Here is a 26,202-nt window from a genome sequence, read left to right on the forward strand (position 1 = left end):
CGGTGGCGTTATAGGTAAGGTGGACCAGCTTTTCTCCTTAATGTGACGAGCCGCTCCTCTGAGTTTTGCTCAGCTTTTGAAGTATTTTTTTATATTGCGTTTAACCTATAGCATTAATCTGTTAAAATTTCTAATGTCAGTTAGTCGATTAATTATTTATCCTATGTGTAATTCTGTGTAAACATACAGGTGTTGTTTGTGGTTTTGTCTGTGCATGTCTGTCTATGTACAGTATGTGCCTGTGTGCTCACATGTGTGCCTGTATACATTGTAAGAGTGTGTTTTTCCATGTCTACAAATGTGTCTCTATGTGTGGGTGTTGCTGCTAACAGGGCCAGCACATATCTTCGCTTATCAGAGATGGAGAAGATGTTTCCTCGGGGGTCAGTGAGCAGCCGTCACTTCACATGAAGGCAGCCAGGAGGGAGGAAGGAGAATGATGAAGCAAGGGATGGGTGAGAGACAACACAGAGGACTGGGGACAAAGTGGGGCGTGTGTTTGTGGGGGGGTTTGGGGGTGTAGGAGGAGAGGGACGGAGGGAGTGCTTCCTCCAGTCAACATCATGCCAACTGGAGACTGGAGCTGGGAGAGAACGAGGGGAAAGTGAAGAGAAGGGATGAAAGAAAGTGTGATAAAAAAAAGAAAAAGAAGAGAGGGAAGTGGACTAGTGAAGGAAAGAAACAATAGCAATATATTTGCCAGAGGGGACCAGGGAGAAGAATGAGGGCAAAACAATGTGGGTTTGTTACATAAAGCAGGATCAGACGCAGGTCAGCACATCAGACCCAACACAATAGATGGAGGCGAGCAGTTCAGGAGGAAAGACTAAATAATAGAAATAAAACAAGACACCGGGGCAACTAATGCTGCCCCATCACTGGTTATATAGGAGACTTCACTGAAACAAACTCACCTACTGTCTCCCTCTCAAGGAAATACTACTTTCCGAATTGCCATAAAAGTTAGCCGAGGAAAAAAAGCAAATGATCGAAGCCTGTTTATTGGCACCAGCATTTCCCCTTTGCTGTCAGTAAATACTTCCTCCCCTCGGAGGAGGGTTGAGTGGGCGTTTCTGTATTTATGGGTTTTAATAGGAAGAGCGTGATCATCATATTGACCGGCCTGCTCGGATCCTAATGGGCACCTTAAATCTCGGGGAAACACTGTATTCTGGGGTGAGTTACAGGCAAATTAACATGGAGAGGGAGGCCGGCGGGGCCGATCCAGCCCGAAGGGAGGAAAACAATCGCTTGAATGATTGTCGGACATTTAGGATGAGCTGGGAGGGGTGGCGACGAGAGGGGAGAGGAGGCAATAAACGATTTTCATCAGCAGCAGAGAGAAATGAGGTGGGTTGGAGAGGGTTGGCGGAATCCAACGTGCTCGCCTTCCATTATAAGAGTCATAAAATAGTTTTAATGACCAAATATTGGGCTCTTTCAAACAAGATATTGGATCATATTACGAGCGTTATGGCTCACACACTTTGGTGCGGACAAATTGTGTAGTGGCTTTGGGTGCATCTGTGTTTGGCTCACTTCCCTCGGCGTGTCTGCATGTGTTAATATGACAGGCTGTCACTCGATTCACTGTAAATCCATCACTAGAAAAGGTGTGTTCAATAAGGCATGTACTGTGATAATAATATGAAGGACACAGCAGCACACTCAAAGCAGCTTTTTCTCATTTCTTCTGTGTTGCATTATGTTTTAAGTAGGGCTGTCAATCAATTCAAATATTTAATCGCAATAAATTGCGAATTTAATCACATTTATTTATCTGTTCAAAATGTACCTTAAAGGGAGATTTGTCAAGTATTTAATACTGTTATCAACATGGGAGTGGGCAAGTATGCTGCTTTATGCAAATTTATGTATATATTTATTATTGGAAATTAATTAACAACAATAACAAATGTTGTCCAGAAACCCTCACAGGTACTGCATTTAGCATAAAAAATATGCTCAAATCATAACATGGCAAACTGCAGCCCAACAGGCAACAACAGCTGTCAGTGTGTCAGTGTGCTGACTTGACTATGACTTGAACTGCATGTGATTATCATAAAGTGGGCATGTCTGTAAAGGGGAGACTCGTGGGTACCCATAGAACCCATTTTTATTCTCATATCTTGAGGTCAGAGGTCAAAGGACCCCTTTGAAATTGGCCATGACAGTTTTTTCCTCGCCAAAATTTAGCGTAAGTTTGGAGCGTTAATTAGCCTCATTTACGACGAGTTACTATGACATGGTTGGTACCAATGGATTCCTTAGGTTTTTATAGTTTCATATGATGCCAATATCTTCATTTTAGCTTTAAAATGAGCCCGCTACAACCTCCGAAAGATGGATTGCGTTAAAGACATTAGTGGCGTTAAAACAAATTTACTTCGACAACCCTAATTTTTAGTATCTAGCTTATTCCAGCTTTAAAACTTAGCTTTCTACAACCTAAAAATTGCAGGTTGCCTTAATGCATTAAGGAAATTATTGGCTCACAAATTGTTTATCTTAGAAAATAGTGAAAATATGCATCAAAAGTTTCCAGAGCCCGAGGTTATATTCTGAAATGACTTGTTTTGTCCGACCAACAGTCCAATATCAAAAGATATTCAATTAAGAATAACATAAAAGTCAAAATGTCTGCTGTGAAAAAGACATATTTGCTTGTTTCAACCTCTAAAATCTAAAGATTTGATACTGTTCTCTGTTTTAAATCTGCACATATTTAATATATTTGGGTTTTGAAACAAGTGATTTAAAGACGTCGTTGTTGGATCCAGGAAAATGTATCATTTATTGTAAATCAGTATTTTCAGACCAAAAAAAAGGTGAAAAATAAATACATAATCTACGGCCTCCCCTTACAGCCACAACAAAAGTATATTGATTTGGTTTTATACTAGGTCATTAGTACAGTAGTTGATTATTGGTTTAGTTTATAAAACATTAATTAATTGGAAAAAAAAATCAATGGATTAATCCACGGAGAAAATAATTATTTCTTCCATTAGTTACCCTACTCGGTATTCTCTTACAATGGGATGTTTTATTCCATTAATTAACACCAACTATAGTGATCCTATGGATTAACAGATGGTTAAATCGATCAATGTGTTCTTAATACCAAAAGGGCATTTGCACCCAAATTGGAGATAGACAGCATGCATAACGAGTAATGAATACAAATTTGGCAGGCAAACCAGAAGACGTCCACCAACCAGACAGTCATTTAACTTTGCCTTTACATTCAACTTTAGCACAAAGCTCGTCGGTCTGAGAAAGCGAACTTGAAATGAAAAGTTAACCTTTAATGAGCGATGACGGGACGAAATTTGGTGAATGAGACTGAATGCACGAGAGTCAAACAATATAAATGGCAAAGCAAGCCTGCGCTTATCATCTGATAGCTGTTGGAATCGAGTTATGAGCCACTAGTCTCCTCACTGCTCGATAAAATGACCGCCACTATCAGTATATACAGACTTTACTGACAGCGAATGTCATTGCTGGTGAACAGAGGAAAAATTGTGCCTTGAAGTTTTGAGTAATTGAATTTGTAAAAGTCATCATATTACCCTATAATACGATATGCAGATTCAGAGGATGTTGCAATTTACAAAGGGGTCGAACCACTATGAAATTGCCATCCCCTCCAACACACACACACACACTTACCGCACACAAACACACACTGCGTCATTAACACAGTTTCCTATTTCACATTGCTTCTGGCATTGCTGCTCCTGCCTCAGAGGAAGTTGAGATGTGTGACTATAAACCTCAGATGATATTTTGTTACAAAGACACTGTGGAAACGCTGCTCACACTTTGGCTGATTATTCTAACGTCTCAGTGACATGACCTGTCAGGATTTAAATATCCTTGACAAAGCTTCTTGCGGAGAGAGGAAGGCTGGTGAGGCATCGTCATACACAGAACAGTAGATAGGCTGAAGGACATAAAACTATACTACACACACTATATGAAGCACAATTTCAAGACGCTCTGAGGCACGCTTGACAAACTGCACAGCTTTTACATTTATAGGGTGTACGTAAATATAGTAGGGAAGGCTGACAGCACAGCAGCGTGAAAATAACAGTCGGAAACAGCAATATTTGTGGAGATTTCAGGTTTTGTGATAAACGGAAACGTAAGTCAATAGTACAATAATAACAGACTCCTATGCAGCCTAAAGTTCTATTCTATTCTGTTCTATTATAGTGCAAGACAAATGATAAACAGAAAGACACATATGATTCATAATTATAGAAAAAATAACAACAATTATCTAACCATAAATCAAGGAGTCTCTGTTTGTCTGAATTTGTGCGTGTGTGTAAGTGTGTCCTTTGCATATCTCAAGAACCGTTCATCGAATCTACTTTACAGTTGCTGGGTGTATTGCTGGGGAGACAAGGAGGTGTTCACGTTGTACACATTCAATATTAATAAACTTTGTATAAACAAGAGATAGCACTCTGCACCCACAGGCCACTGCTCATTGACTGCAGTTCATTATTGCTGCTGGATGCTGGATATACAAACATTACAATCAAACTCGTCTTCACTTCCCTGGAGTCAACGAGCGATGAGCGGTTTTTGATAAAGCTGGGGTAAGCAATAGGCCCGTTGCAAACGGGCACGCGCTTCAAACGGCCGCGCTTCGAACTGGCACTGCACTAGTCAAAATATTGGGGAGAGAGTAGAGGGGAAAAAAAGGACCCAAGGGGACATTTCTGGACGTGTCCCGAGGACAAAGAGGCATCAGGGTTGAACCAGGATGGGGGGTCAGGACAGCTGGGTCAGGGCAGAGTTTTAATTATTAATTTATTTATAAGGGCTGTCAAAGTTAACACAATAATAACGCGTTAATGCAACTTGTGATTATTAGGTTGTAGCTGGCTCAGTTTTAAAGCTAGAGTGAAAATACTGGTATCATTACAAAATAGAAAAATCTAATGAATCCGTTGGTACCAGTCAATTAAACTTTGGCGAGGGAAAACTGGCATGGCCATTTTCAAAGCGTTCCCTTGACATCTGACCTCAATATAAGTGAATGAATATGGGTTTTTATGATAATCACGTGCAGTTTGGGGCAAGTCATAGTCAAGTCAGCACACTGACACACCAACAGCTGTTGTTGCCTGTTGGGCTTGAGTTTAACATGTTATGATTTGAGCACAGAATAAGAGACAAGGACAGCTTAAAAAACAACATGTCTTACCTTTTTGGCTGTCAATGATAAAGTTGCCCTCCTCGTTTCCTGTGGTGATCTTATACGTGATTCCGTCCCCATCAGGGTCCTTCGCCAGCACCGTGGCAACGAGCGTGTTGGGGCCCGCGTCCTCCGAGACGAACGTCCGATATCTGATAAAACACATAGAGATACACAATCAACCTCGCCTATACCTCTCTGTGGGAGGACTCGTGTCCTGGCTATAAAGGTGAAAATGAGACACATTAAACAAAGTTTTGTCGATGTTTCAAATCAATTCTATCTAACTCATGTTCGACTAGTAGTTCAGTGCATCAACACATAGAACAAAGATGCATATGGAAACATGTTGCAATACCCACATAAAAAAAATATTGATTGATATGAATCATAAATGTGTCAAGAGCAAATCCATTTACAGACCAATCAAATGCACCAGTATATTTCCATCACTATACATTATAACCTCATTAGGGTAATTTCTAATTCAGTTTTTCAGTGCATCTTTGCATTTCAAATTCATCTAGGGTGAACAAACATGAACAGGACTGGCTTGATATACTGTTAGAAGGAAAAAAAATACTCTGCAACAACTCCAGGGGTGGCAGGCTTTAAAGACCTTCCGGATAAATACCACTGCGTGTGCCACGGTCAACAGCATAAACGATCAAAAATCACATCTTTGGCCATGTTAGCCTGAGATTTTGTGCCATTACTTCAGTCTGTCATCTGGTAGCAAGTGATGACTTTTTTTTTTTTTTTCAATCTGCTGAGCGATGATGGCTGGACCAGTGGTTGTGTTGCACACTGTGAGCAAAGGGAATTTCATCAAACGGTTACACCTGCAGCCACAAGAGGCCTAACTGTGACTTTCTCATAAGGTAAGTGGTTGTGTTCCCAGGCAATACTGAGAACATTTGGAAGTAGTTTCCGACATAGTGAACAGACTACATGTACCAGACATATACTCTATGTTAAATGCCGGTACCTTTTTTATAAAAAAAAAAACAGCATTGCCAGTTTCCTGTTACCCCAGATAGTTGATTGCTTAGCCCCAGGTGTTAATCAGTCCCTGAACAGTTGCAAAAATATAAACTAGCAGAGTTCTGAGGAGCAGCGTACAGAACTACTGCAGGGCAAAATTCTAAATAACCTTAAAAATGCACATTAAGATACCATTCTGGTAACCACCATACCTCGTATGAACATACAGTAAAGACATAAAGAAGGTTTCCCACTAGAATCAGAGACTTCTGACCGCCCATCCTCCATCACACCCTCCATCATAATGTAATCTAACTACTACTACTACTACTACTACAAAGTTACCGGAGTGAGAACGTGGAGTAAGGTGGTGGTTGTGAAAACTAACTTTCTTTTCCTGTGATATTGCTACAGTAAAACAAGACACAGTAGACAGGTGTAGTTCTCAACACGGCACTCGCTTTCTTGGTTGTGTTAGCAGCTGGTGTGCATCACTATCCTGGAGGACATTCAGAATCGCTGAACCCTCATCAAATTTTTAGGGTGTGTATGTCCGTTGCCGGCTTCTAAATCAGTGGACAAGATGCAAGGGAAAGACTGCATCCTTCAGCAATGCTTTTACAATTCTGTTTAAAGCTTAGAAGCATTTAAGTAATGTTTTCCCGAGCGATGTACAACAGTATCATAAGCTCATCTTTAAACTACAAACAAAATCATTTAACCGGAAGGTCAAAGACAGGGTATTCATGCAATCCATCAATTGTTGTGATGCTTAAACGCATGAATAGATGGATATAAATACAAAACAAAATGCTGTCTCATTAGAGCAGTATGGATATGTAAAGTAAGGACTTCCCAAACCAGATGTTTTCTGTTTGATGTATTAACAAATGTGTGTTTTTGATCATCTATACCATTGTTTTTATATACAAACATATATATATACATATATATATATAACCCATTCAAGCAAACTTGCCTTGACACGCATTTCTTATCAGCCCACGCACACCAAACTGAGCTCAGCTTCTTGCTCTAAAATTCCCCTTCAGTTTTGTCTTTGTATCTTAAGAGTAGCACTTTGAACTTCAGCTTTGAACTCTCTTTTGGCCTTACACATGCATCTCTGAACCACTGATGTGCTTGAAAGTAAAACTTTTCTTGAAAGGCTGGCCTTTCTACCTCATTGACATTAGGGTTCACACTTTACAGTGTTGGGACACGTTTCGGGGATAGCAGATATCATCGCATAATACAACATGGCAGCCTCTTGGGATTAGTTAAACATCAAGAAGTACCTTGGCAATAGGATCAAGACATTTTAACTAATACGATATAACTGCAAATGGAAGAATGGAGTGCATCTTAATCAACACTTGTTTTATGTCCACACTAAGGCTGATGGAAAACGATGACTCTGAAGCAAATATTCAAAGATTAGTTGTTGTTTTGTTTTTTGAGAGAGAGAGAGAAAACCTTAGTAAGTGTCACTATTTTAAAACACGGGTGGACTATAGAAGGGCACTCCTGAGAGTGCAGACCTCAGCCAAGGCCAAGCCGCTCCAAAATGTAATGGGTTCTTCCTTGACCCATGCTTCACCCTTCCTCTAAGTGTCGTGAAAATCGGGCCAGTATTTTTTTTCCATAATCCTGTTGGCAAACAGACAAACAAACCAACAAAACCAAACTGAAAACATAACCTCCTTGGTGGAGGATAAGGCAGATCACTGCAATTAAGAAGTATAGAAAATTAGAAATTAGTTGATTTTTACTAAAATACGAGCAATTAGAAGGGTACTTGAGAGAGCGCAGACCTCCGCCAAGACCGTTTCCATGCGTAAAAAATATATGTGTGTATCCGCCCTGTGATGTAGATCTGCTCCAGAATGTAATGCGTTCTTCCTTGGCCCATGCTACATCCTTCCACCGAGTTTCATGAAAATCAGGCAAGCAGTTTCTCCATAATCCTGCTGACAAATTGACAAACTAACCAACAAACCAAACCAAAAACAAACCTCCTTGGAGGAGGTAATAATCTCATCTCACAGTGGCAATTCATTTCATATGTCTTGCTTTTATATCTTTAATATAGATTGCATAGTTTTAAGCTGAAGCTACAACTCATTTGATACTTTGCTAATGCATTGATGATGTACAGACCACAGTCATGAATTGCATCCTAGAAAGTCTGTCCACAAAAATCACAAAAATATTTCTTGCTTACCCTCACTGGTATCAAGCCATGCAGATAGTTTTGTTTTAGTTGCTGAGACTTTTTGACATTTGACTTTTGTCGGCACCAAAACACCAAGGTGGTGAACCGAATCGTATTTATTGTGCTCACAGCGCTGGAAAAAGACATTTAAAATACTTCACATCAAGTTGTCCTTTCATAAATAATGTTGCAGTTACTGAGCACAACCCCTAACCTGACCCTGTCGGATGGTTTGTTTCACAGAACCATATGAGAAGCCGTCATTGGAAACTGTTTAGAAAAGGGCAGGCACTTTGAAAAAATATTTGGCAGGCGATTGGATGAACCATCTGTCAATAAAACTAATGAAAGCAAAACTTAATGAAGGCGAAAACATCGCTTTCAGTGCTGTTCTTTGCTCTTCTTTCGATGAAGATATACTCTCCAGTTCTGATATAATTGATGCTATTGCAGCATCAATGCTAACCTCTTAAGAAGCTGCCATTGTTGTTTAGAACAAACAGTCGCCTCACCGTGTTGTCTCACGCTATGGTCTCTCACACCTAAGCCACGCCCGTAGCTGCAATAGATCCCCCCTAGAACCCTGATCGGTCCGTTGTCTGGTGCCCCGGACACAAACGCATTACTTGAAGCCTGACGAGATGGATTTTTGTGTGACAATTGAACCCACGATTCTTGTGTGATCACATAACATCGAGATAATCCAGCTGCCGTGCAAGGTTAGACAATCCCCATACTGCCAACGGTTTCATTTGTAGGCACAGACAGACCCCTTGACCAACCACCATTACCTGTCTGTGTGGACATTTTTGCATATTGAGCTTCAAGCTAAGACTAAAAGATGTACTCTGCTGCCGTTTATCAACGACTCATTACCTGCCCATGTGTTTGTGCACATTTAAAATTCAGGTTTAGTAACTCTGACAGCCTGACATAAACGTACATCCGTCTGTCACTGCGCCCCAGCGACAAGGCCTATTCATTTTTCACTGAAAACAAGGCACTCTCATTAGGAGTTGAACGCTGTGATCATGTTCTGTCACAGTCTTTCTGCCTCAACAACTGTTGGACTAGTTCTGCCTGGGAAGATCAGCGATGTGCCACTCGTTTGCTCTGTTTGTAGACTGTTGTTGCAGCATTCGAGTAATTTCAGCTCACACTGCAAGCCGCGCACTTCCTTGCAGATCAATACGCAAGTCAGGCAAGGGGAGATGCTGTGCTGTGTTTCTTTATTATGTAGTTTCTCTAAGGGTGCATAGGTCGCATTGATCAAACGGCTTCAACTTGTAGTCTAAGGAAGCTATTTGAAAGATCATTAGATAATTGCTTGTATTTATCTCACCTGAAAGCCAGAAAGAACTAAGGCCTCCTTGTGCATTTCTGCCTGCAATTTGATGGCAAAATTACAGATGCTGTCTGTGCAGCTGAATTTATTCATGACTCTTTCACACGGCCCACTAAGCCTCTTTTGTCCTGACTCCCCGAATTAGCTCTACTTCTTCATTACAGATGCAGAGAGGGTAATCATTATAGATTCAAATGGGGTTGGCTAACCATTAGGCTTATAAATACGAACGGCCTGATATGACAACAATAGCTTATGTTGGACTGTATTGGTTAGCAAGACAATCAACTTTGTGATATGCTGAAAACTCCCATCGTCTATGGTGGTGATGAAACAATTAGCTTATTAAAAAACAGAAAATTAAACAATACAACCATTTCAATGACTGCTCATTTAAGTTATATATCAAACAAAAATGTTAAACATTTTCTGGGTCCAGTTTCTCAAATGTGAGGATTTGCTGCTTTTCTGTTTTTTATATATTGTAACTTGAATCTTTGGGTTTTAGACTGTTGGTTGGAGAAAACAAGTGATCTAAGGACACCATCTTGGGGTCTGGGAAATTGTGATCGGCAATTCCATTCTTATATTTTGAAGACTAAATAATAAAATAAGAAAACAAACAAAAAAGAGATTCATCGGTAATGAAAATTACTGACTTGCTTACTTGCGACTGGAATTTTATTCTTGACCTTGGAGATGGTGGCTGACAAAATTATCTCACCACAAGGTTCATTCAGTAGTTGTTAAGGAGCTCTTGATTGCAATGCACTATGTTCTTAAGAAAATGGTCATCGTGGTTTTACTTAAAATAAGTATGGTTGTAACGTAACATGAACTACAGATGCAACGTCATGTGACTCAATGGCGTACCATCACATGATATAAAGTCACCTGAGATAACATAATGGGTAAAAAACACTCAACTTTTTGGTTCACACGGGACACAAATGTTTCATCTCATACAGATTCTAAAGGGCGCCTTGTGCGTCGTTATGAAGACGCTGCAGGCCACTGCCCAAGCGTCGGTATCTGACGCCCTGGAAGTGAGACCAGGCTGACAAATTTCCACATCTGCGTTTCCTTCAGGGATCCATGTGACATATTTTTTTTTGTCAGTGGGCCTTTTCCACAAGAGTCCACGTGCCATCCAAAATGTGTGATTGTGCAGACTGATATGACGGGTGGAACATGTCCGCTAACACAAGTACCTAATTTAGTATGTGCACGCAAGTGTTAACCCCAAAAAATTAAATAAAACTGAGATGGATAAGATAGTGTGGAAGACTACATTTTGACAATACAAATCGGGAGCTGAATATTATAATTACATGGTAAAGAAGAAAAATACAGCCTCTGTGTCCTTAACAGCATAAAAGTAGACCTATACCTACACTGCTGGCTATTCACTTTAAAATATTAAGCCAAGCATGATGTAAATTTCATAAGTACACACCAAGTAGATAATGGTGCTATGGCAAATTTTTCAGAAGGCATTTTAAGGTTAATCCTTCTTGACACTTACATCAACCTTACTTCAACAAATACCCTCTAATGCTTTCAAGCAGATCTTTGTAGGCTTCTACTGCATGAAGGACTGCCTATGTGAGTATCTGAGAGAGAGAGAGAGTAGGGAGAGAGATCAGGACAGATCACTGAGAGGAAGCAAAAAGCCCAGCAGTCAAGCAGCAGTGAGACGCCTTTCGCAATCACATTTGGGCTCTACCACAACTCTAATTTGGCCGGATCAATGCTGCAATCAATTGGAAACCGCCTCAGACATACACCGCCACACACTAATTACTTTTTTAACCTTTTTGTTTTACTTTCTGTTTTAGTTTGTTTTCGTTCTGTTGATCTAGGGAGAAAAATAGATGCGTCCCTTTCGGCCAGTGCCTGATGCCGGTTGTGAAAATTAATTACTGAATTTAATTATTGAGTTAATTTAGTTTATCCAGATAAGGCATAGATTGAGAACGGAGGAAAGAGAGGGAGTAATAGAGTGTGTCTATGTGTGTGTATTGAATTCCTGGGGGTCAGGGCAGTCAGCTGACTGCACACTGATTGTTTTATTTATTTGCTGGAATGCCCCCCTGTCTGATTCCCTGTTAATCAGTGCTTACAATGCTATGTTTCCATTTGCTTGTTGAATTAGGTGGGGGGCAGGGGTTGGTGTGGGGTCGACGGTGAGCAGCAGTAATAACTTTCGCAGACGTGGCTGCAATATAAGCACTGAAGCGGCAGTGTTTGCCATAGCAAGATAATAAGTCAGGACTCTGACATTTTAAATTATGCCATCTTATTAAGGCGGTGGGTTAGATACGCTTATATGTGAGCAGAGAGTTTCATGTGAACCAATTTTATGAGAGTTGCTTCTGTCAATATTCTAATATGTCTGCTGGGTTCTGGTCTGTTTACCCTCGTAGAGTTTAAAAGCTTGATCTGTTGAATCTTTAGTATGTTTTTATAAGTGGAGAACAAAACAGATTGAGGGGAAAGATAACCGTCTTAGGTTTACTTTACTTACTTCCTTGACACATTTTAGTGCTGGATGACTGTGAATCTTCACATGCATAGGGGTCAACAAAGCAAGTGCTGTTATAAGATATTGCTTTTTTTTTAGTTGAAGGAGGTTTAGGGTTGCACATTTTTTTCAAAACTACAATGTTTTTTTTTATATAATAGGTGTCTATCATTGTGGTAAACGGATATAGTGCTTTTGTTTTGAAGTCAGCATGACCTTAAACTGCATGCGACCGTTATCCTTGCTCTATGGAGACTGTGTCATCGTTCTCAATATCTCAACACAGGGAATCAAAAAGCGGGGAATGAGAAATGAAGTGTTGTATAAGAGAAGCATCACTTTTTCTCACCTCTCACCAAATCCCTTGACCTTCATATTCAATCACCTCCTATCACATATTAGAATAGTATGTCTATTGAATCACCCCCATTCACTTGGGCAACTGACAGCTTATCCTCTCCAGCAACTTTCCAATCGTGTCTCTTTTGTGTCGTGTCTTTTTTTTCCTTTATCTTTATCCTTTATTTTTTTCAGTCCATTTATCTGGGTTTATCTGCTCAAACATAAGCTGCAAATGTTAGTATGTTCAGCTAATTAGCTTTTTTTTAACTATAGCGCTAACCTAACATTACAGAGCAATAACAGTCTAGTATTGCATTATTCACTAAAGACAATGTAATACTACAGCTGCATGTCTTTTCATGTCTTATACACGATCACATTTTACCTGGATATGTAGCTATAACTTTTTTACATCATGACATGGGACTGAGTGGTCATAATGTTCTTGTTAGTAGCCATTAAGTGAATATATAAGACCATTTTGTTCATATGTTCCAGGTAAAGACTGCGTTTCCAACCAATTCAGAGAGGTCAAGTTAATTAGCAAGCCAGCAGCAGCAGCAGCTGATAAGATCTGCCAGTGACGGTTTTCATTTCAGCTGGCAAACTGATTGTCGGAGACTAAAAATGAGAAGCCTGCCTTTGTCTACCTCTGTCTAAAATCAAGGACTTGTTGGCTTTAAAAACTATTGCTAATTTTAAGTGGTGAATCCGCCACATTTGTCATAGTAAACTGCATACGTACAGTGCAAGATTGGAACGCTTGGCAAGCGTGTATAACAACAGTAACTTCAGGGACTTCATGCTAGGCATTTTATCACGTTTCCTCCACTGGAAAGGCATCCTAGAGGGCACTTTATCACATTTTCTCCACTGGAAGGGCATCCTAGAGGGCACTTTATCATGTTTTCTCCACTGAAAGGTAGGGTTGATCATTGAGAACCGGTCCCAAATTAGAACCGGTTCCAAAATTCAGATTATAAAGGAACCATAAAGAAAATTCAATTCTGCTTATCGGTTCCTAAACAGCAACACATTGGCGCTCTTTCTGGAATGGACGGCGCTGCACAAATCGATATACTGTATTTAGTTTTTGTTTTGTGTAGGCACTAGCAAAACCGAAATCACAACACAAACGTCCACGATCTTCCGTGTTACAGTGACGTTTTATCACTTTTTTTTTGTATTGGCACAGGTTACCCTGGATGACACTTCATCATGTTTCCTCCATTGAAGGGCACCCTACAGAGGGCATTGCATCACGTTTCCTTCACTGGAAGGGCACCCCGGAGGGCACTTCATCAGGTTTTATCTGCCATGCAACAGGGGAGGAAGACTCCCAGGGTGGTTTCCGTGGCAACAGGCAGGTTGATTGTAGGTACAGTAATAAGGTCCTGATAGCTAGCAAAGTGACAGCAGATAGATGAAAGGCGGCTATTCTGTCACTCACCAGGAAGTGAGAGCCATGCAGTGAAGAGGCAGATCTGAGAGTTAGAATGTAGGACTGATGGAAACATGAAAAAACAAGGAGTTCTCTATTCATTCCACGCCTTTCTTTCTTTCTTTCTTTCTTGCACTGATGGTCAATAGCAAATGTCAACAACACAACCAGCATCCAAAAGAAGGCAGCAATAAGACAGACTTCAAAATAACAATGTTCAGTATGATTTTTAGACTTGCAGCCTACATTTACACTGAACTGGCAACACACACACACACATGGATACTCATTATCGCATGCTTCCAACTCCAAGAATCGATACAAATAAGACAAATAGGCCTCGATAATGATATATTTAATGACCTCTCTCGCTTTCTCCCTCTTTTCCTCTCTGTCCATCACATGCATGGACTTAACACACATGTGTTCACAGTCTCTACCACACACACATACATGCAACATTGAGGCATTTGATCTTTATAAATTGTATCCTCTCAAACTGTCCCTTCTGTATCTGCTTCTTCAAAGACATAACACATGAGTTTGCTCATTCCTGCCCCTGTGTGTGCATGCATATAAATGCATTTGCACAAGCATGCACATGTGTGTGTGTGTGTGTGTGTGTGTGTGTGCCTGCATGGATGACTCTGGAGATATGTGTGTGCAAATATGTGTTAGTGATACATAATAGATTGTCCAGTACAGTTTTTTGTGGCAGCTGCAGTAGACGATTGAGGGCTACAGAAGAAAAAGTGACTGATTATTCTGCTGTCGCCGACAGTAAATCAATACAACCCAACACACACGCACTCACATACTAATCCCCTCCCACTATAAACAACATAAACACATGCATATCAGATGCATGATGCATGAATGCACTTTATAACTACATCACTCTGTCCATACCAACAGCTCACTTTGCTGGGACCTTTTACCAATTACTGGATGCACGCACACACACTCAGGAAGAAGCACATACACACACGCAAGAGTGCGGGCCCAGGGCCTCCTGAGGGTGCTGGTGGGCATGGCTGATTGACCCTGCCTCACCAATCTGCCCAGCTCTCTGCCAGAAAATCAACCAATTAAAAGATGCAGGCGCCACAGCAACACTGGAATTGTGGTTAACGGCAGCTGCGATGTTGAATTGGGAAGCAGCTGTGAGGAGCTGACCTGACAAAGCAGCACTCTCTCCCTCTCTCTCTCCCTCTCTCTCTCTCTCTCTCTCCCTCTCGGCTTTGGTTGTCTGTTTTTTCCCCCCCTCTATATTCTCATAATATCACTCAGGTAGAAAGGTGTTAAAGGCTCAAGTTCACAAGTCTTCAGTTCATTCTGCATTAGCTGGTTAAGTGCAGAGCCACACTATTTCAGGTGTATTTAAAGTGCATCTTCACACGATAAAGACAGAAAATGAAAGGGGTCATCAATTTAATCCAATAAAGAACTGCAACATCTGCTCCTTGGCCCCGACCAAATAATTTTGGCAGACAGTGGCTGGAATTGAACTAAGATCGCATCAAATGATTATTCTCAAAATTAATTAATATCGGTGTATTTTTCCTCAGACTACATCTGAAAACCCAACTGTATGCAGCGGCTCAAAAGTGTGAATGGTACATAAGCGCTGGAAATGTTTGCAGACTAACCTAGTTGGATCATCCTGGCAGTTAACAGAACTTAACCTAGAGAGGCTGACCCAGATTGTTTGTCTGCAACAATGCTTTCCAGTGCAGAGTATCACCGCCATCCCCTTTAATTATATTTACTAGTTTATCAATTATTTTATTTTATTTAACTATTCCGTTATCTATTTTATTCTATTATGTAATATATTTATTTTATTATTATTCTATATATTTTTATTTTCATTATATTGTTTTCTAATTTCATTTTTTTTTCCGTTTTATTATTTTTTTCAGTTTGTGTTAATTTTATTCATTGTATTTCATAGTCCTAATTGTGCTTTGACAACTAATGTCAAATGCCAGAAAAGCCTATTGAATTGCATTGAATTGAGTCCGGGGCAATGCTGCCAACAATCGAGGTACTTCCGTATAACATGGTACTGTCATGTGGTCCTGCTCAAAAAAAATGAGCATCCCCTGTGTCACCCATACCAGCACGGAGGAATCCGACACAGAGTTAAGGGGAGCTTATAACAGCTTCTACAACTAACCATAAATTTCATTGCATCCCATCAAAACCTCTTTCCATTGTGTCTCATCTCTTAGAAGCTGAACAACTGCGTGAAAATCATGAGTTTAGAAGCCAGATTCGTACTTACATATGTTGGGAGAACTCCGGTGCCTCATCGTTGACGTTAGCCATTCGAATCCGTACTGTAGTTGTGCCAGTGCGAGGCACCTCCCCCTTGTCAATGGCCATCACTACAAACTCATAGAGGTGGTTGGTCCTCTCGTAGTCCAGAGGCCCTGCAGGAAAGATGGTCCCGTGGGGAGAAATGGTGAAGTCTGGACTCAGGGTGTAATAGGTCAACTCGGCATTCTCTTCCGAGTCACAGTCATTGGCTGACACTAAAGATGAAAACAGAGGAATGAAGAACAGAAAGAAAGAAGTTAGTTAGGAGTTACTAAACAAAGACAAAATTGGGGCACCATAGATACAAACTTTTCCCTTTCCCTAAGAGGTATATATATGAAGGCGGATTTATGTGATGTGCTCTCTAACACCACCTCCATTACTCTGGTGGAGTAGGCTCTCTACGACTGTGAAAGCAAGAGTGTCATGGTCAGTTGATGAATGTAACCTTTGTGAGCATGGCTGTTAGTCTCAAAACACAAGCGTAAAAATTGTGTAGAACATAGACTTTGGGAAACAAATACCACTTTTGTCCAATCTCAACATGATGGTGGCAAGTGCCGTGTAGTAGAGAAGACTAGTAGCCACACTTTTCAGACTTTGTTAGCTTTATCAATCAACACATCTGCAATGTATAATTCATTGTAGTGTAATCAGATGATATACGCCAGTACAATACAGGTTAAATAAAATCAGAAATATATCAAATTGTAAAAATGGAAGTTTTTTGTTGGAACAGCTCCATAATAATAGCACATTTCATATATAGAGTTAGCTTAGCATCTATTAAAACTGGACTAAATTTGTCTGACAAGTTGAACTTTTTTCAAATGTCTACATGTAACCAGTTGCTTCAACAACATTTCAATGACTATTTCAAAAGGTAGCAGGTTCTACAGGATCTCTTAGACACATTTCTCTATAAAAGATGACAGAAATTTGAAATTAAAATAATTTACAAACACACACAACAGCATTATTGCACACATTTACGAGTGAGATGCCACCGCAGTTATAGCGGCTTGTGTAATTTTGCATACTTGCATAAATGTGTCTATATTACTTCAATTGGCTGGTGTCCATGGACAAGGGTTGTGCATTGATTGAGCTATCCTGTGAAAAACAGCAGTACTAACATGAGGCTACATCACTATGTTCTTTTTTTCTTCCTTTTTTTCTGTACCACTTGGATTTCTTTTGAAAAATTAAATTACTTGCAACAAACTTACTTATTATGCCAATAAAGCATACTGATTTAAGTCTTGCTGAAAGAGAAAATAGTAGCTGAATCAAACAAGAAAGTACAATCTGTTCTCTTATTATTTCAGAGCCAAGTTGTTTTTTTTTCTTTTCTTCTTTCTTGTATTTGAGTAAAGGAAGTCAACATTCGCACAGGATATCTATTCACTTCTCATGCTATGTGAGCAAAGTGAAGATTGCGAAGGAAGTGATGCTCCCACTGACTTAAATGTTCCGTCCCATAACACAAGGGGAGTAAGTGTTATTTGCACAGCATGCATTGAAAGGACTGTCATTTTGCAACATTTCTGTTTCTGCTTTACACATTGGGAATCCATGGAGCCAGGACTCGCTCGGCCACGAATTGATTGCCTTGCTAAAACTGAAAAGATCCACCAGGGATTTGAATAAGCATATTTTTTTCGCTAACAAGTCATTTTGCCATCAAACTCTCGATTCTCCAATTCGCCTTACATTGCAATTGGCTCGTGCCCATGCACACACAAAAACAAACACAAACACAGACCCGTGCACATGAATGAATACATGCACGTACACACATAAACACATTGTTTGCTTCAGCTTACAAACTATACTTCTTCATTGCCATAACGCCTTGGGGAACTTCAAATTAATCATTTTAACAAAATGTTAACAAAACAAAAATATCTCAGTTTATTAAAAGTCTGATTATTAACTCAGCCAGTGTTTATTCTCATAAATTTGTTTCATTCCATTATGTCAGTACGAGTCCAATTTTTTTTTTAATATAATAGATTCATTGATTTTACAAAGTGTTTGCGGTATTAAATAAAATGTTTGGTGACTGTAGCCTCCAGTCTTTCATGATCCTGAACAACCATCAAATTAAACTAAAATCAATTACATTTCCAAAACACATCTTTCCCCACAAAGCTGCAAGATGAAAGTGCCCTAAACCACCGAGTTGAACTGCAACAGAGAAGAGTGCCCCTTATTACACTAATGAAAATTCAGTTTGAGAAATAAAGTGAAAAATCAAAAAACATGAGGATGCTTTCACACCTAACCTGTAACCTGGTTTGGGCTCTGGCACATTTGCCCGTTTGGTTCGTGTAGAGCTGATGATGTAGGACAACAGAGTTACGTGTTAGTCCAAATGACGTCATGCTTACAGCTCTTAGTGTGTTTGTAATCAGACTGTGAACACGAAATGGACCAAAACAAAAGCCATCTTTTTTTTCCCCCTCCTCTGTTGGCATCTTTTGGTATAAACCATCAAACACTGTAACGGCCTGTCTGTCTGCTCATATTTCTTAGAATATCTTAGTGTTAAAAACTTACTTTAACGCGACCTATTATGCTCCATTTAAAGCTCTATATTTTAATTCTGGGACTCCACTAGAGGAGCTTTGTATGTTTCACAGCTAAAACAACCCTTATTTATCTTATACTGGCTCATCATTTAGGCCCTCAGTTCATCCTAATTCTGGCCAGCGCAGCTCATAGTGCTCGTGAGCATCGCCATGGCAGCACCTCATCGCTGATTGCAGGCGCGCTCCCGCGTACATAGGTAGAACACTGGTACCGGCGTGGAGGTGAAGCAAAAGCAAACAAAAGCAAAAGAACATTGCCCTCTGATGCCAACAGAAACAGAATCCTTCTGCTGTAATGAATGTCAGAGTGGGCCATTTTTGTTGGAGGCTATCGCAGACGACAACCGAGAGAGAGAGAGCCGTCCGTGTGTTACTATGCATGAAAGTGTTCCTCCTCACTGAGACGGAGGTGTGCTGGAGACCTTCTCCGGGATCCAGAAGATAAACTGGAAAAGACTAACAGCGCCAGCTGGGCGATTTTTGTCATTAGATTTAGCTAATTTAATGGTCTGCCTCCGAAGAAGGACAGCCGCCAATGACCCGCTGCAGCGGGGCAGCTGCTCCACGGGCCGCCGCACGGCAGAGAGATACAGCCGGGGGGAAACAGCCTGTAGAGCCAACATATTTTCACATCTTACTCTGTGAATTGAGGATTTATTTTGACCGAACCCGAGTTGCTTGTTGTTGAAATAGTGGAAGGACTAACTAAGACGTGTTTGGTGAGTTTTATTTTGTTTGTGTCCAGTTTGAAAGACGTGTGTTTTAAGAGGAGTTAACGAGGCAATTAGGCCCGTCTTAGGTCAGTGTAAGAGAGAAACATGAATTCAGAAGGTGTACGGTTGTATTTTTCTGTTTTCTGGGGAGTTAGGTGGTGTGTGAGGTTTTTTAGATTTTTGATTGGGTAAGTGGTTCTTGGTCTGAAAAAGTGTTAGAAACACTGTTCTACACAATCCACAGCAAAAAATAAACATGGTGTGATGTTGCAATATGCCCGCGTGTGCCGCTTGGAATACAAACTGCCGTGGTTAAATATCTAGCTCGGCAGTGAAAATGTTTAAGAAATAGATTTAAAACATGTCACAATCAACCAGACGCACTTGTCGCCTTCCACAGCGTGATATTAGTTGAAAGGGCAAACAGCATTCAGTAGGCAGTATATTTTTGGCATCATTGGGCAAAAATTCGATAATAACCTTTCAGCATATTGTAATTCAAGTGTTCTGAGAGATAACTAAACTTTTGCACCTCATGGCTCTGTTTTCAGGCTTTAAGAAAAATCTAGTCTGTGGGAGACTTTGGCCAATCACAGGTCATTTCAGAGAGAGAGAGAGCGTTCCTATTGGCTGTGCCCTGGCTGGTGGGCGGTGCTTGGTATTTCTTCAACTGTTCTCAACATGGCTGCCGGGTCACAAACGTTCTTATTGTACAGCTAAACAGTACACTACAAGATGTTTCTGAAAACATTTGAGGAGAGAAATAGGCATTACAGTTACATAATATTGATTCATATTTGATCAGCGCTGCCTAGTTTGACCGTTTGATCGGAGTTCGCGAGTGATCGACAGCCGCTCATAGACAGCAGTTGGACGGCAGACTCCAGCTCGGTTCTGATTGGTTCTTTTCCTCCGATATGTGAAATCTTGCAGATGCCATTAGGAGCACCGGAGGACACAGAGGCACATGATTTTTTCAGATTAACTGCTTCATGCACTACTGTCAGGATATAGTAACCGTTTTATATAAATAACTTCTTTTAAACACATTTGCTTCATTTCCACCCACTGCTGCTTTAACTTCTGTAGGCTAATTAAAAGGTCAAGTCAACTTTACTATGGCCCATCCAAAATTGAAATCCTGGTGTCATGCCTGTATCACCGTCTTATTTGGCCTGTGACTCACTACCCAACGCCGTATGTGCGCTGCAGGTGTAGCCAGTAAAAATATACATTCTGGAGCACATCCGCTCTGCCTTCAATGTAGCCAAACTGTTATAAAAAGTAGCCGATAGTCGATTGCTCATTACTTAAAATTTCGTTGTAAAGATGTGCATGCATCATCTTTTTCTTCATCGTCTTTGAGGATTTTACCAATTATCTGTTTGAAACGTTATTTTGGATGCATCAATGGACAAATATGTACTTGACAGTGTCACTAATATGCAGGATAAGGGGACGCGCTTTGCCTTTAGCAGATGACCATATAAAGAAACTCAGCACTAACGTGATCTTGCAGCCAAAGTAGAAAAAAAACTTTGGAAACAAAGTACGTTTACATCATTATTTAACACTTTGGTCACTTTTAATATGAACATCTGACATTGTAACGTTATATATATGACAGAAAATAAGGAAAAGTACAATAGGTCGTACTACAGAATACCAACCCATTCTTGACAAAAATGGTTACCTACAGTATCTCACAACCACATTGATTTTTAAAAGGCTGCATAAAAATTTGAAGAGATGCAAACAGCACAAGAGGATAAGGGGAGGGGATGGCAGGATGAATGTGAAAGCTTACAGTATGTGAGTAAATGCTATGTTATTCAAAGGTTTTTCAGCTGCTACTTGATAAGCTGGAATTATCCCAAATGACAGGAGGAAAAAAAAAACACTGTAATGTATTGTCAACACCGTAAGCAGGATGGATGTTTCATCATTAAATTGCCATAAGCATTGGTTTACAGCTGCAAAGGTAGCTTCTCTGTATGTATTATGCCACACTGCCTTCTTTTTAGCAGGGGTAAACAATTGCAATACACAACTGAAAACTGCATCAAATCAGGTGTGGAAATGGCAATTTGTGTCCAGAATCGGCCACAGTTTATGTTACAAATCACGGTGTTTGTACAGTCTGTTATTTAGATTCATGGTCAGATTTGCAAGCTGGATAAAGTGGATTTACGCGTGTTTACCCTGCACTAGAGTCCTGGTTACAAGGACTGACATTTTTCTGAATTACAACTGAAACGCAGCTGCTTCGCTGCTGTAAAGTGATGAATAACCTCTCATCCAGCGACGATGGGTAGAAAATGGACTGCGGCGCTGGTGTCGGCCCGGCGTCCTATCCCATGCAGTGGCCAAGCGCATGTCACATATGAGTCAATATTTAATTTACTAAGTACAGATTTGTACTCTTCAGAGCAGTGTTTGAGCATGTATTTATCAGCAAGTCCTTCTGTAATCTTGAATCAGCATTGTTGTGCTGGCATCACTACATGGGGGGGGCACAGTACATTTCTGGATGCATCTCCCATGTCTGGCTGGCATATAATGATTTTGTACTGAAGATGGAAACTGCAGGAGTCTCAGATCTCTATGGAAAGTGAGATAATTGGCTTGCTTGGTACTCTGCAGTTTTTTTTTTCCAACTTGGTAGTACACATTTGTCCACTCTCACGATGGAACTGATTATGGGATTACTAGCACATGATTTAGCAAAACGATGCTGGATGCCCATTTCTCCCAGCTCATTTAATTTAATACTGTGCCTTTTAACCCGTTTAATGAAGTAAAGGGGAAAAAAACATGTTTTTATTTCAGGAGGCCGGGCTGTTCAGCTTCAGGTGCAACCAGAACTGGATCGGGTAGGATTAATTATATTTATTGTAACATGCATTTAAGCTTTTTTGTTTTATTTTATTTTTTCAAATTTAATGAGAAAAACAGAGAGAGTGTTTGGCAAAGGAGCACATTGCATGAGCCATTTTCCACCTCACCAAGTTTAAAAACTAATTGCCTGTGTTCAAATTGGAAAATTGGAAACTCTGGAAATGTTCTAGGATACATATACTGTTTCAGATATAATAAACAGATACAGTCTGTTCAGGAAACACTGAATATGTTTTTTATTTAAATATTGGGAGCTCCTCATATAATCCCAAAAGCACCCTCTCCCAACCCAAACGCGCAAACACATACGTATACACATGGGCGGGTACACACACAGCAGCACAGCAGGGTGAAACTTCTCGCCTCCCTTAGTGCACCTGTTGATGGCAGCAAGATGAGCGCCTGCTATGCCTCCTACACCAAACACCTCATTCCCTCATTAACTTTCTCCCTTTAACTTGAGCTTTTTTTTTTGTTGGGGGAGGGGAACGGAAATAAATGAGAGAGAGAGAGGGAGAGAGAGAGAAACAGAGAGAGAAACAGAGAAAGAGAGAGAGAAACAGAGAGAGATAGGGGTATGACATGCAACAAAGGTCCCCAGGCCGGAATAGAACCCGAGAGGCTCGGCTACCAAAGCGCTCCTTTTACAAGCATTTTTATTGTTAGATCTGGAGTCCCAAAATTTTTATTGTGAACCCGTGTTTGTAGGCCCATCTTATCTGAATAACACAACCTTGACTGTAAAATACTGTGCCACTGACTTTAGACCAGGTTTTTGTTGGTCAATGGCGCAATCGCATACTGCTGCCTCAACAATGCGCCTGACCACACCTCACTTTAAGACCAACTTGCCAATTGGCGTGTAAGTACATTTGCTACTTACTCAACGTGGGAGCCGAGTGTGAAAATGACAACCGCATCGGTCTGAAACTAGAAATTTCAGTTGCACTGCGTTTTGAGGATAGGGCCTTTAGTCTTGTTACAACATACCACGTCGTAGCCAGGTCAGGCGCATCTTTGGAACCTCAGGTGAACAATGTTCATGCATCTGCTCTGCGGTTACCCTTTTGTATCACAGTTTGCTATTGCTCACACTTCCTGTAGAAACAAACATAGGCACCTGCAGTAGTATGCCAGCATGTATTGAACTAAGACTACGGGCTCTATCGTACACTCGGCACAAAGCGGTGCAAAGCGTGACCACCGTGACCAGAAAGACCACGGTGCACACACGCCTCTGTGGCGTCTCCTCTCATCATCCCTTTGTGTGTGTGAGTGTAGACGTAGGCTACTTCAAAGTTTGCGGGCCTTCTCCCCCTAAACAGCGGCGTTTTGAGGCTGATGGATCCACACTTTACGCACCGCCTCTACGGAAGATCCCAGCTTCAATCCCGTGCGTAATGCACCTACAGAGGATTCTGCTCAGCCGGTACAATGTGGTTATTATTAAATTGTTTACTAGAGCATAAATGTGTTTAAAAGAGCAAAACATCGTTTATCTAACGTTAGCCTCTTCATTTTTTTCTCAAAGCGCACCAGATTGATGCATTTAACTTCAAAATGTACAACATTTAGGGTGAATATTCATATTGCAATAAATATCATAAAAAAATATATATTGCAATGTCAGTTTTACCCAGTATTGTGCAGCCCTAGTCTTCTCCCTACGTGTTCATTAGACAACAATCTATGCCAGTGAGTACTTCAGTCAAAGGCGCACACATCCTTGACAGTTAGATGCGTTGTCTCCGTAAACCTTCTAATTACCAGTAACATGATTCTTTTTTCACTGATCTTTTATGGCTTTAATTATCCAATATTGTATTGTATCAGCTCATCCAAGTTACTATTTATAACTTGTGTAGCTCCACTGTTGATCCAGTTGCTGTGTTAAGTTGAATTGCTCTTACACTGGGCTGAAAATCATTGTGTTTGTACTGAATGGATTTATTGCACAAAACCTTTTGATGTAATATTCACCATGCTGTGCTCCATAGCTTTTCACTGTGTGCTTGTTGTGGGTTGTGCTCTCTGCTAATTGTTTCAGTGGCAGAGATTTTATTCAGTACTTGATTCATATACAGCACGTCTTTGTTGCGTACTAGAATGCTATAGAGCACACGCATCCCCTCTCTCTCTCTCTCTCTCTCTCTCTCTCCCTCTCTCTCTCACATACAATATTGGCAAAGCACATTCCCATGAGCAACAACAACTAAGTAAAACAAAACTAAGGATATGTATAAGACCTGTACAAGAACAACATGTCAATATCAATATAGTTCTTCCCCTTAGAGTGTGCCGATCCGAGATGTGCACATGTTAAAGTCCTTGGTAAGTACAATATATGTAAAGGATAGTCTGATCTTTCATCTATATTCGGCCAATTTGTTGTTGTTGTTGTTCATTTTCTCACTTCTCTACCAAAGCATGTCACCACTTGGGGTAACTTCTCCTATCCAGAGATCACATGACACAATCAAGGTTAGAAAGAAATCCTTAATTAGAGGCAGCTCTTGTTGCCATTTCCCTTTTAACGGCCTCCTCGTGAACACGAAGCAGAGACTGCTGCACAGTACTGTTAGCTGGAGTGACAAACAAAACATTATACTCATATTTTAGTTATTTTATAACTCCTTATGGTACCTTGTGGTAAATCTTGTGGTTCATGGCATGTTGACACCCATGTAATCTCCCAGCTTTAGCTCAATTTCTTACTCTCACTGTTGGATCATCACTAAGTTGTTCTTTACCAAAACAAGACTCGGTCAAAACTGAGTATATGGTTGGACCGTGTATTGTCAGTCTGTGAATTTGTGGCTGAATTGTTCAGTGGTCATGTCTATAATGTTAAATCCAGCGGTACATGTCCACCAGTTCCTTCGAGGACACTGCTTGCCGTTTCAAACAGGAAACAACATGGCGGCCTGCTCGTAAACGTTCTGTTATTCCATCTAAATGATCCACCAAAATCTACTTCTGAAAACATTTTAAGCGTGAAATAGGCTTTGCTACTGCTGAATCTTGTTTCATTTTAGAACTAGATCACCTAGTTTGACAGCTTGGTCCAAGCTTAGTGAGCCGGACGCATCGCGCTGGATGGGTTAATTTGCATAAAAGGACCGTTCCCCGACTTTTCATTTTGTAAGAGCAACGGCCAATGAGGAAACTCCAACACTTGGCCGACCAATTGTGTAACTTCATCATTCAGTCAGTCACTCAGTAAGCCAAAAACTGTTGCTGGAGTTTTGACCATTTTTTCTTTTCATTGTCAGTAAGATGTGCAAGTTATTACTTTAAACTTTTATTCTAATGTCACCATAATTAATAAACATAATTGATATACTTTCTCCAAATGTACAGGAAAGCATATTTCAACGTGAGAATGAGTCTACACGCAACACATATTAGTATTTTTTTTGGCAACATTAAATTGGTTTTGCCCAGTTATACTGTAGCTAAGCTAAAAAAAAACGATTAGATTGAAATGCCATAACAACTTCTGACAATTGATTGAAACATACTTTACTTTTACTTTTCATTTGCACAATTTAATTTTCAGTTTTACTCAAAATAAATGATGTTCGCTATGTGCAATTTCAGCTG

The 26,202-nt window shown here is 40.3% G+C and overlaps 1 protein-coding gene across 1 annotated transcript in view; it reads right to left on the bottom strand.

Moving 5' to 3' along the window:
• The window catches only part of LOC141783216 (neural-cadherin), a 335,373-nt gene that overhangs the window by 202,559 nt on the left and 106,612 nt on the right, over positions 1-26,202 (bottom strand). The window contains exons 6-7 of the mRNA XM_074660373.1: positions 16,360-16,609; positions 5,231-5,373 (exon numbers count right to left, since the gene is read on the bottom strand). Of these exons, the coding sequence (XP_074516474.1) occupies positions 5,231-5,373; positions 16,360-16,609 (393 nt within the window). The remainder of the gene's footprint in view (positions 1-5,230; positions 5,374-16,359; positions 16,610-26,202) is intronic.

This window comes from Sebastes fasciatus, chromosome 2 (assembly GCF_043250625.1).
Source record: "Sebastes fasciatus isolate fSebFas1 chromosome 2, fSebFas1.pri, whole genome shotgun sequence".
In the NCBI taxonomy this organism is placed as follows: Eukaryota; Metazoa; Chordata; class Actinopteri; order Perciformes; family Sebastidae; genus Sebastes; species Sebastes fasciatus.